This window comes from Pteropus medius, unplaced genomic scaffold (assembly GCF_902729225.1).
Source record: "Pteropus medius unplaced genomic scaffold, Ma_sr-lr_union100, whole genome shotgun sequence".
Classification (NCBI taxonomy): domain Eukaryota; kingdom Metazoa; phylum Chordata; class Mammalia; order Chiroptera; family Pteropodidae; genus Pteropus; species Pteropus medius.
In genome coordinates, this window is record NW_024346062.1 from 2,532,826 (window position 1) to 2,544,870 (window position 12,045).

Sequence of the window (12,045 nt, forward strand, 5' to 3'; positions counted from 1 at the left end):
ATTAAATATTATTTAAGAATAACTGTATTTTCTTTAAAAAATTTAGTGAGAAAGGTGGCATTGTTTTACATTTTTGCAAATCACTCTTATGTCTGGCTTTATAGGATACCACTGGTTCTTATATTTGATTCTCTGTTCATTGTGATGTGCTATCTTGTTTAGGCTAAAGTGTATTAAGAAAATCCAGCCTTGCACAGATAGATATTTGGAAAAGGAAAGACATCACAGGCCCCCTAAAAAGCTCTTGGGTACTTCAAGGAACCTCAGACTCCATTTGAGAAAGTTGATGTAATCATTTTTATATTGATGGCTGTTAGGTTCTTTGCAAGTTAACACTATTATAAACATTGCAACATTGTTATTTCTTTGTGATATGTTCTTGGGGACAACTGCTAGTATTTCTCTAGAAGTAGAATTGCTAGGTCATAGAGTATGTACTTTTTAAAGTTTTGATAGACATGAACATTACTTTTGATGCCTGCATAATTTTCTGCTATGTCCTAATGCTGGTGTTTAGATTGTTTTACTTAATGATTTGGTGAGATCTCTTTGCACGTTTTCAGCTCTTTAGGACTGTTCTCTTAAATTTTTAAAAAGAATTGTTAGGAATCTTTTTGAGGCTATTGATACATAGTCACATTGTTTCCCTAAATGAGTATACCAGTTTACTTCTATCAGTGTGTCTGAGATAGGCTCTTTTTATCACGTTCTTACCACCATTGAGTATGTTTGTTATTAAAAATTATGTTCTGATTTAGTAGGCAACAAATGGTATGTTCTCATTTGCATTATTTTGATAGTGCAGATTGTACATTGAACATTTTGATAGTGCAGATTGTACATTGAACATAATCTTACTAGTTGTTTGTTCATATTACTTGCCCATTTATAGTTCAGTGTCCAAGTGTTTAACAGATTTTTATCTTTTTATATTGTAAGGATACATGCTATAATTTTTATATGAAAGGACAAAATTATCTTTTTTTTCTCTTTACAAAAGTAGTACATTTTTGTAAGAAAAAAAGTAAAATACTATAGAGACATATAATGTAGATGTGAAAGGCTACATAGTCTCAGATAAATACTATTAACTTTGTCATTTGCTCCTCTTATTTCTTTTCCAGTGCCTTTGCTAATACTATTTTTTGGTTTTTTTACATAACTTATCTGTAAAAATGGGTTTATACTAAGGATGATGTTTTGCAACTTGATTTTTTTTTGTCATTTAACATTATATATTGGATATTTTTCTATAGAAGTACATATAACTCTGGGAAAAGTTTTATCTAGAATGGCTTTAGGGACGCTAATTGTGATCTTTAGTTATCTGATGTCAGGCTCTTGTCCTCTTCTATGTTCCCTACCTAGGTGATTTCATCCATTAACAACTATGTGCTGCCAATTTCCAATTTTTTATCTCAGACTCCTCTCCTGCAGTCCAGATCCTTATATCCAACTCCTGTTGGACATCTCCCCCAACATGTTCTCAAGGTACATCAAACAACAGGCCAAATGTGAACTCATATTTTCCCTCAATCTTGCTCATCTTTGTATTGCCTGTCATGGTCAGTATATGGTGTACACAGTCACCCACTATAGAAACCTGGCAGTAATCCTAGAGTTCTTTCTTGCTTTCACTATCCAATGGTGCCTATTCTTTAGCCACTTTTGTATCTATCTCCTTTCCATCTGCACTGCACTGCACTTAGTTCAGGCCCTCATCATTTTTCACCTTAAACATTTTAGGAATTTCCTTACTATTGGTTTTTCTGCTTTTCTGATTAATCTTCCAAGTTGCTGCCAATTTTTTAAAATCATGAAGAGCTTTTTAAAAACAATTTTTTGTAAATATTTGTTTATAAATTTGAGAGTACGTAAATGGCCAAGTAAACATATTACTTAAAACAGATAATCTTGCTTAAAATAGGGAGTATCTCTTACATTTCTTTTGTATCTTCTACTGTACATGGTAGATTACTGGTACAGTATATGTATCTTGGTGGATTGAAATGGGAAGTATGTACAGCTTAATAAGATTTCATGTTAAAAGGTAGTGTACAGTATTTGCATTATCATACCTTTTGCAAATTGTTGGATTATCTTACCCTTTTTGTATCTTTTTAGGCAAATCGAATAACAATGCTTAGTACATTCGTAAATACTTTACGAATAGTATTTATTGAATTCTGTAATTTTTTAAGAAAAATTCTTTAGCTCTTTGTCATGAGAAAGCTGCTGTGCTTATTTTTTTTATAATTCTATATCCAGAGTTCCTTTACTATGTTTTACTGTTATATTTTTAATGTAATGTTTATGTTTATCAAAGTGATGCCTGCACATAATTTAAAGAATTAACACTATAAGACTTATAATGAAAATTAGTAATCCTCTGCTCCAGTCCTTCTCTCCCCTGAATCCCTTTCTCTAGAAGCAGCCTTTCTCAATCAGAGTTCCTCATCGGAATCCCAAAACACAGAAAATGATTTGAATATTTTCTCCATTCCCCCAGGGATGATATGTAACTAGTAATACTTTAGATGATAGGAGAGAAGTTAATTTATTACATAAAGTGGATGCCTTAGGGCATTAAGGGCATTCTCTCACAGAATCTTTTTTGAGAAAAGCTGCTCAAGAGTCAACTCTTTTTCACCTCTAATTTTTTAAATAACATGCTTGCTTATATCACATTCTCTCCTCCATGCCTCCATCCTACCAGTTTTAGATATTGTTTACTAATTTTCTATTATATAAGATGGGAATTTAGGTTTGTTACACTGACCTTCACCTTTAAATACTGCATTGCACTGCTCCTCCCCTATGTTCATGAATTAGTTACATGTTAATTTTTAGTTAAGTAATTTTTAGTAATGACATCATTTAACTATGTAAATATCGTGTACACCTGAGCCTGGTAGTATATTGTGATGATAGTTCCTTTCTTAAATGATTTTTTGTTTTTCCTAAGGTTAATAACAAGTAGTTCTTTTATATATCAATCTTTAATGTATCTTATGTATTTTATATCTTTTTAATGCATCTTTTATATCTTTTATTTAATCTTTTGACAACCCTTCAGACAAGATATACAAATCTTTTTTTGTGATTCAAATAAATCCGATAATCTGTTTTGTTTGTTTTGCAACATTTCCTCTAATTGTATCACGCTATGTCCATCATGACAAATTGCTCTCTAGGCCTGTTGCACAGCTTTTTTCCCAGAGTGTCTGTGATTCAGTTTGTCTTTCCCTTGTGTTGGGTGTCAGGATGTTAAGTCTTCCTCTTTCTTAGTGTCTCCCTTGTGCTGGTAGAGTATATCTTCTAATAGCTTCCTGAGAAAGACTGAATGAGAGGCAAATTTTGGGGGTTCTTGCATGTCTACACATTTCTTTATTTTACCTTCACCTTCACACTTGATCGATAGCTGAATATAGACTTCTAGGTTGTAAATAATTTACTTTTAGAATTTTGGAGGCATGATTCCATTGTTTTCTAGTTCTAGTGTTGCTGTCAAAGGTCTAATTCCAGAATGATAACCAGTCCTTAATATATGACCTGTTATTTCTCTCTGAAAGCTTTTATATTTATTTACTAAGTATGTATTAAGCATTTTTTATGTGGCAGGCACTGGTCAAGATACTTTGAATATATAGGTGAATAAAATATAAGATCCCTACCCTTATGGAACTTAAATTCACAGAGGGAGTTGTTCAAGATGGTAAACAACAAATGTAATAAATACATTATACAAAATATTAGAAGGTTGTAAAGTAAATAGTGCTTTAGAAACAGAAAAAGGAGAGCAGGATGGGATGGAGTGGTCAGGAGTATTGGGGAAAGGAAAGGTGGGGGATGCAGATTGCAGTATGAAATAGTTTGATCTTCCCCCTTAAACCATTCAGGTATTCTGAAATTTCACAATGATGTGGCTTGATAAGGGTTTTTCATTCATTGTGTTGGGCCCTAAATCGGCTCTTTCCACCTGGGGACCACATCCTTCAGTTCTGGGGGATTTTTAACTCGACACTTTCTTCCCTTTTTTCCCCTGTACTTTCTTTCTGGACTCTGTTATTTGAATATTGGACCTTATTAGATTGATTCTCTAACTTTCCAATCTTTCTCCTATTCTCTATCCCTCTCTTTTTGTTTTACTTTCTAGAATATTTTCTCAACTTTATTTTTCAATGCTTCGATTTCATTTTTTAAAATAATCTTTTTATTTAGAAGTTTTTGATTTACAGAATTATTGCACAAATATTACAGAGTTCCCATATATTCCATACCCAGTTTCTCTATTATTACATCTTATATTAATATAGTATATTTGTCATGATTAATGAACACTATTATACATTATTATTACCTGAAGTCTATACATTATTCACATTTCCTCAGTTTTTCCCTAATATGCTTTTTCTGTTCCAGGATCCCATCCAGGAAACCACATTACACTGAGTAGTCTTGTCTCCTTAGGCACCTCATGGTTGTGATAGTTTCTCGGACATTCTTTGTTTTTTGATCCTCTTGACAGTATTGAGGATTACTAGTCAGTTTTTGTGTAAAATGTCAATTGGGATTTGTCTGATGTTTTTCTCACAATTAGATTTTGGTAATGTTTTGGGAGGAAGACAGCAGATAATGTGCCATTTTCATCACATATTAAGGGTACATACTATCCACATGACTTATCACTGTTGATGTTAACCTTGATTCTCTGGTTTGAGGTAGTGTTTGTCAGGTTTCTCCACTGCGAAGTTGTTTTTTTTCTCTTTCTATACTGTACTATTTAGAAAGCCATGTATGCAGCACACACCTAAGGAGTGGGGCGATATGTTCCACTTCTTTGAGAGCAAAATATCTACATAAATTATTTGGAATCTTTCTGCATGAGAGTTGTCTTGTTTCCCCATGTATATATTTAATCATCTGTTTATCTCATAGATTTTTTTTTTATGCTTTGGGTTATAACTTAGCACTACTTTATTGTACAAATTATTCCAGCTTTGGCCTTTGAGAGCTCTTTCAATTAGCTCCTTTGACATACTTCCTACAATGTGTGTGTCTGTGTGTGCACATACCTGTGCATGTACACTTTCTTACTTTCTGGTATTACAAGATGCTCCATACTCATCTTCTATATTTCCTGCTCCAGTCTTAGAATCAACGATTTCTCTGAGGAACCTTGGTTCCTTTTGTTGGAAAAACCAAGATCTAGGCCCTAAGTGTGTTTGTTGCCAATGGGATACCTTGCTTCTGGGCCCTTTCAACTGACAGAGCATGAGATATATGTGTTTATACTTTATACTAATATCTTTGAATATTTCTATGTGTAACCATCTGTGTCCATATTGAGCTAAACATGCATATAATTGATGTCTCCAACCCAAATCCATTACATGGATCTTTCTAGCTCCCTTCCCTTGTTTATCTATAAACTTTCCTTCCAACAGTGAGAAACCTGGCTCCCACCATCAGCCATCAAATTACTTACTTTCAATTCCAGTATACATGTGTGGTGGTTTCAGAATTGTTAACCCTCATAGGAAACAACTTAATTAGCTAGAGTACAATGTTTGTGTTCCTTTTGTCTTTAGTCTTACAGACCACTCATTTCCAAAAGTAGCACTTTATTCTTCCACTTCCTTCAGTAAGGTTGTTTTATACATTTGTAATGCATTTGGACTCTTGTCACATTCTGCATTCCTTGACCTTCTAAATAATTTTTTAAAATTTGCATACATTGAGGTTTATTCTTTGTGTTATAAAGTTCTATAGGTATTGACAGATGCTTAATGTCTTGTATTCACCATTAAAGTATCATACAGAATAGTTTTACCACTCTAAAAAATCCACTCTGCTTTACCTGTTCAACCTTCCTCCACCCTAAACCACTGGCAATCAGTGATGTGTTTACTATCTCTGTAATTTTACCTTTTCCAGAATGTAATACAATTAGAATTGTACAGTATGTAGACTTTTTAGGCTGGCTTATTTCACTTAGCAATAAACATTTAAAATTTACCCATTTTGTGTGGGTGGTTGGGTGGGTATGGGTGTGTGGGTGTGTGAATTTGATAGCTCATTTCTTTATATCACTGAATAATATTCCATTGCATGGTTGTACCAGTTTATTTATCCATTCACTTGCGGAAGGGCATCTTGGATGCTTTCAGATTTTAGCAGTTATGAATAAAGCTGCTGTAAACATTCACATCTAAATTCTTATGTGAACATAAATCTGTAAATTAGTTGGGTAAATACCTAGTAGTATGATTGCTGGATTACATGGTAAGAAACTATGCTTAGTTTTGTGAGACTGGCAGACTGCCTTCCAGAGTGGCTGTGCCATTTTGCATTCCCACCAGCAATAAATGAGAGTTCCTGCTGTTTGGCATCCTTGCAGAATTTGGTATTGTCAGTTTTTTGGATTTTAGCCATTGTAATATATGTAAAATGGTACCTCATTGTTTCAGTCTGCAGTTCCCTAAAGACAAATGATGTTTAACATTTTTTCATGTTTATTCACCATCAATATATCTTCTTTCATGAGGTCTCTGTTCAGAACTTTTGCTTATTTTTTTTTTTTTTTTACTGGACTCAGAGGTAGAAACTCTCACAGAGGACAGTCTCTTGGCAGTCTATTCCTGGCATTTTTCTTTGGTCTCCTTCATTCTGTTGACCAAAAGTTTAGCATATTCTACAGCCACTTCCTTATTTTTCTTAGTGTGTTGTTTTTTCAGAGCAATATGGCAATGTTTTTACTGAGTGCTGAATCTTGAGTGCTTTGGTCCTCGGTTTCTGTTTAGGGGCTTTTTCACAGCATATTGGCAGACATCTTCTTTAGAGAGATTGAAACGTTTGCAGATTCTATTAGCTCTTTTGGGCCCCAGATGACAAGGCACAGTAGTATGAATGAGACCAGGAATATCTTTCTCCCCATTTTTTACAGTGACCAAATTGAGAATACTCAGATCGTTATCCACAATGCAACCCCAAACAGATTTGTACTTTTTTCCCCCAGTCCTCCTTGGTCTATCACAAGAATGCCCCTTACTCAGTAGCAGGTGGACACAGCCATGGGTCAAGACACCCTGCTTCATGGGAAGACTTTGTCGTTCCCCCTACTGATCTGAACCACATAACCCTTCTCTTCTTCGCCACCAACAACTTCTGTGGCCATACAGTTCTCATAAAAGATACGGTGATCACTTCAATGAGTTTCTGGCAGCCAGTGGCTGGGAAAGATCTTTGGTTTTATTCTGAAGCAGCCCACTTCCTCCCTTGTTCATTTCTTAATTGGACTATTTTATAATTATTTAATTTTAAGAGTTCTTAATAGATTTTAGATACAAGTCCCTCATCAGATATGTTTTGCAGATATTATCTCCCAAACTGTGGCTTGTCTTCTCATTCTCTTAACTGTCTTTTTCAGAGCTGACGAAATAAAATTTTAATTTTAATAAGGTTCAATTTACTAGTATTTTTCTTTCATGGATCATGGCATTGGTGTTGCATTTAAGAACTCATCACCAAACTCAAGAGTTATGTAGATTTTCTCTTATGTTTTCTTCAAGAAGTTTTATATTGCTACATTTTACATTTAGGTCTGTTATCCATTTTAAATATATTTTTATGTAAAGTGTAAGATCTGTATCTAGGTTCATATTTTTGCATAGGGATGTCCAGTTTTCTCCACACCACTTGTTGAAAAGACTGTCCTTTCTCCTTTGAATTGCCTTTGCCCCATTGTCAAAGAGAAGTTGACTGTACTTGTGTTGGTCTATTTCTGAGCACTCTGTTCTGTTCTGTTGATAAATGTCTGTGATTTTGCCAGTACCACATTCCTTAATTACTGTAGTTATGTTTTAAGTCTTAAAATCAAAGAGTTTGAGCCCTCTAACTTTGTTCTTTGTTCTCAGTATTGCGTTGGCTATTCTAGGTCCTTTGCCTTTCTACATACACTTTAGAGTCAGTTACTTGAGTCCTATACAATAGCTTTCCAGGATTTTTATTGGGATTGCATTGACTCTAGAGATCTGGTTGGATGATTTGACATCTTAACAATTGACATCTTCCTATCCATGAACATAGAATATATCTCCATTTATTTAGATCTTCTTTGATTTTTTTTTAATTTAAATTTTTTTTTTAAGTGACATTGGTTAATGAAATCCAATAAGTTTCAGCTGTACACTTTAACAGTAAGGCATATGTCTATTTACACTGTGTGTTCATTCTTTGATTTTTTTTATCAGCATTTTTTGTAGTTTTCTACATATTGGTCCTATATATATTATGTTAGCTTTATCCCTAAGTATTTCTTTTTTTTATTGTAAATGGTATTTTTTTAAATTCCAAATTCCAGTTGTTCCTTGCTTATATATAGGAATGCATTTGGCTTCTGTGCTTTATCCTTCAGTCTTACCTATACTCACTTTTCCACTTTTTGAGGTCAACTTTTGGGGATTTTCTACATTTAAATCATGTCATTGCAAATAGATAGTTTTATTTCTTCCTTCCCCCAAAGTGTACCTTTTAATTCCTTTTGTCTTACTGCACTAGCAAGGTTTTCAGTACTGTGTTGAATAGGAGTGTTGAGAGAAGATATCCTTTCCTTGATCCCAATCTTTGCGAGGAAGAAATCCAATTTCTCAACATTAAGTATAATGTTAGCTGTAGGTATTACGTAGATATTCATCATCAAATTGAAGAATTTTCCCTCTACTTAGTTTGCTGAGAGTTTTTATCATGAGCGGGTGTTAAGTTTTGTCAAATGCTTTTTTGCATCAATTGATATGATTATATGATCATTCTTTTTAGTCTGTTGGTATGGATCACATTGATTAATTTTCAAATGTTGAAACCAGCCTTGCCTATCTGGATAAATTCCACTTGGCCATTGTGTATAATTCTTTTTATACATTGTTGGATTCAACTTGCTAGTATTTTGTTAAGGATTTTTATGTCTGTGTTCATGAGCAATATTGGTTTGTAGTTTTTCTTTCTTGAAATGTCTTTATCTGGTTTTGGTATTAGAGTAATAATGGTCTTAAGGAATGAGTTAGGAAGTGTTCCATTTTTCTTCTGCTTTTTTTCTGGAAGATATTATGGAGAATTGGTATCATTTCTTCCTTCTGGACCTGGTGATTTATTTTGTGGAAGGTTATTAATTACTGGTTCAAATTTTATTAATGGATATAAGGCTGTTTGGATTATCTATTTCTCCTTATTTGAATTTTGGTATTTTGTGTCTTTCAAGAAGTTGGTCCATTTCATCTAAATTTTCAAGTTTGTGGGCAGAATTGTTTATAATATTCCTTAATTCCTTTAAGTGTCCATGGCTTCAGTAGTTATAGCCCATCTTTCATTTCTGATTAGCCTAGTTTATCAATTTTATTGATCTTTCCAAAGAAAAAGTTTTTGGTTTCAATGATTTTCTATATTGTTTTCCTGTTTTTAATTTCATTGATTTCTGTTCTAATCTTTATCATCTTTTCCTCTACCTGCTTTGGGCTTAAATTGCTCTTTCTAATTTTACAAGTTAAAAGCTTAGATTATTGATTTTCAGATCTTTTTTCTTTTTTAATATGTCACTTAATGCTATAAATATCCCTCTAAGCACTCCTTTCACTGCATCCTAAAGCCTCACTTTAATTTTATGATTTCTGCTATCAGTTTTCATGATTGCTGGTGTCTATGTGTTTTGTGCACTCCAGTATACGTATGATATAACCACAATTTAAAAATGGAAATAAAAGCAATAATTTGCTTTGAATTAGGATGACATACCATTGTTATTGAAAATTGTTCTGAAGTTTACCTGTTTCCAGCATAATTATTGTTTCTTTGAAAGTGACCTTTTCTCTCAGGCTGCTGTGTCTTTGGAATTCAAAAGTTTCACTTTAGAGTGTATCCTGTGGATTTCTGTTTATTTTGTTTGATATAATGAGGTGTCTGTATCTGTTGTGTTTTTCATCAATTCTGGAAAAACTCCTAGCTTTATCTTTTCAATTATACTTGTTCCATGCTCTCTTTTCTCCTTATGGAACTCCATTTTCATTCTGTCATCCATGTCTCTTTACTTCTTTTTTATATTTCACTTTTCCTCATCTCTCTGGGTTGCATTATAGGCAATTTCTTTAGAAATTCAGTTCAGAAATTTCCTCAGAAATACATTCAATTTTCTCTTAAGCTCTGTCTAATCTTTTTAACCTATCTTTAAAATATCCTTTAGTTTTTCTGGACCTCAAATATCCTTAGTTCATGGCAACTATCATAAGTGGCCCTTGTAAAGCCCTCTCATTTGTTTGTTGTCTTTTATCCATCATTTCTTTCTTGTATTCCTCACTCCAGGCAACCATTCAAACGTATTGTTTGTATGTATGTATTACTGTGAGTTTTGAATTGTTTTACAAAACTAATAGTTCACAACAGATTAGAAGTTTTAAAAAAGAAAAGGTCATTCACCATAGACAGTTTGAGGAACATTGCTGAAGAGTGTTCCACCTTCTGGATTTAGCTGATTGCTTTCTTTCAATGTCATTTAATTTGTCCCTCTATGCTTAAATTTCCTGTAAATATGCAGTTAGTTCTAAAGGTTTGATTCGTTTCAGGTTTTTTTTTGTTTTGTTTTGTTTTAGTGGGAATACTTTATACGTGATGGTGTATCTTCCATGTGAGGCACGTGTTTGGTTTGTACACATTTGTTGATGGTGAAATCGATCACTGGATTCTGATGTGCTGGACTGATCCCACCATTATAGTTACCCTCCACCCTTTCATTTAACATTTTTAACATCCATTGATAGCCATTGTCTAGTCCGTTTATTGCATTAAGGACTATGATGAAATGATTTTTTAATATCCTTCTATATTTATTAACTGGAATTCTTATCTCAAGAACGTTCTGTCAGCGACTGTTTTGTTATCCCAAAGCATATTTTGTAAATAAAAGACAGGATAAATTCTTGGCTCTTTTCCCTTAATGTATCAATTTCAGAGTAATGGGTTAGTGCCTTAGCAACCCTCCAATAGGTGGTGGTTTTTGTTTGTGCTTTTAGTGTCATTATGATCTCTTGTTTTTTTATCTATTTTATTCGTATTCAGTCTTTTGCAGTTTTCATTCATTTGATATTCAGTTGTCCCATATAAACCAGTGGGAGCCCTTCAACTTCTCTCCTGGGTTCTTTTGGTATTATCGCCATTAGCCATTGATAGATTCCTTCAACATGTCAGGCTCATTTGGTGGAGTTCCTGCCACAGATCAGAGGTTCATCTACTTTATTCGTAAAACTAACTTTTAGTTTTCTTGTACCTCTCTACGTTTTCTATTTCTTTAATTTCTGCTCTTAGCTTATAAATTTTCAATCTTCTTTTTATTATAAACATGTAAGGCCCTAGGCATCTGTTGAAGATCCACTTTTGCTGAGTCTCACAAGTTTTTATATATGCAGTATTTTTATCTGTATGTAGTATATTTTATAATATATTTGATATATGATGCTTATACTATTTTTAGCTTTCAATTATGAATTTTTCTTTGATCCATGAATTATTCAGATAAGTGTTTTAAAATTTACAATTATGTATGCATAATTATGTATGCATATTATGTTGTTAGAGTTGGGGTTTAGGTCATTTTTTGTATATATAGAGGATTCCCCAACTAAATTGTATATTCCTCAAAGCAATACTCTTAAATTTTATTTGTGTCTGTTCCCTGACTATGTTTCTTGCCATGCAGTAGATGGCATAATACTTACATGTTAGAGAATTAAATGAACTATCATACTTTTTATTTTCTAGGTATATAAGAATTAAATTCTGAATAAGTCTACAAGTAGGATGGACAGTTATTTTAAAGCAGCAGTCAGTGACTTGGACAAACTCCTTGATGATTTTGAACAAAATCCAGGTTTGTTGGTTTTTCATTTTTGTCACTAATGGACTTTTAAAACGTCTTTAATTCCATTATCTCAGTTATAGAGTACTCTTAGCAAAATTTGGTTTCAATTTTGGTCACATGGTTATCTTCTATAAAATGTTCAC

At 33.2% G+C, this 12,045-nt stretch overlaps 1 protein-coding gene across 2 annotated transcripts in view; it reads left to right on the forward strand.

Annotated features, from left to right (window-relative positions):
• The window catches only part of ZFYVE16 (zinc finger FYVE-type containing 16), a 42,668-nt gene that overhangs the window by 1,530 nt on the left and 29,093 nt on the right, over positions 1-12,045 (forward strand). The window contains exons 1-2 of one of the 2 annotated variants that reach the window (XM_039874923.1): positions 1,369-1,491; positions 11,803-11,911. In XM_039874923.1, coding sequence (XP_039730857.1) covers positions 11,842-11,911 — 70 coding nt within the window. In that variant the 5' untranslated portion in view covers positions 1,369-1,491; positions 11,803-11,841. Of the gene's footprint in view, positions 1-1,368; positions 1,492-11,802; positions 11,912-12,045 lie in introns of those variants that run through there. The other variant, XM_039874922.1, reaches the window with a different exon arrangement.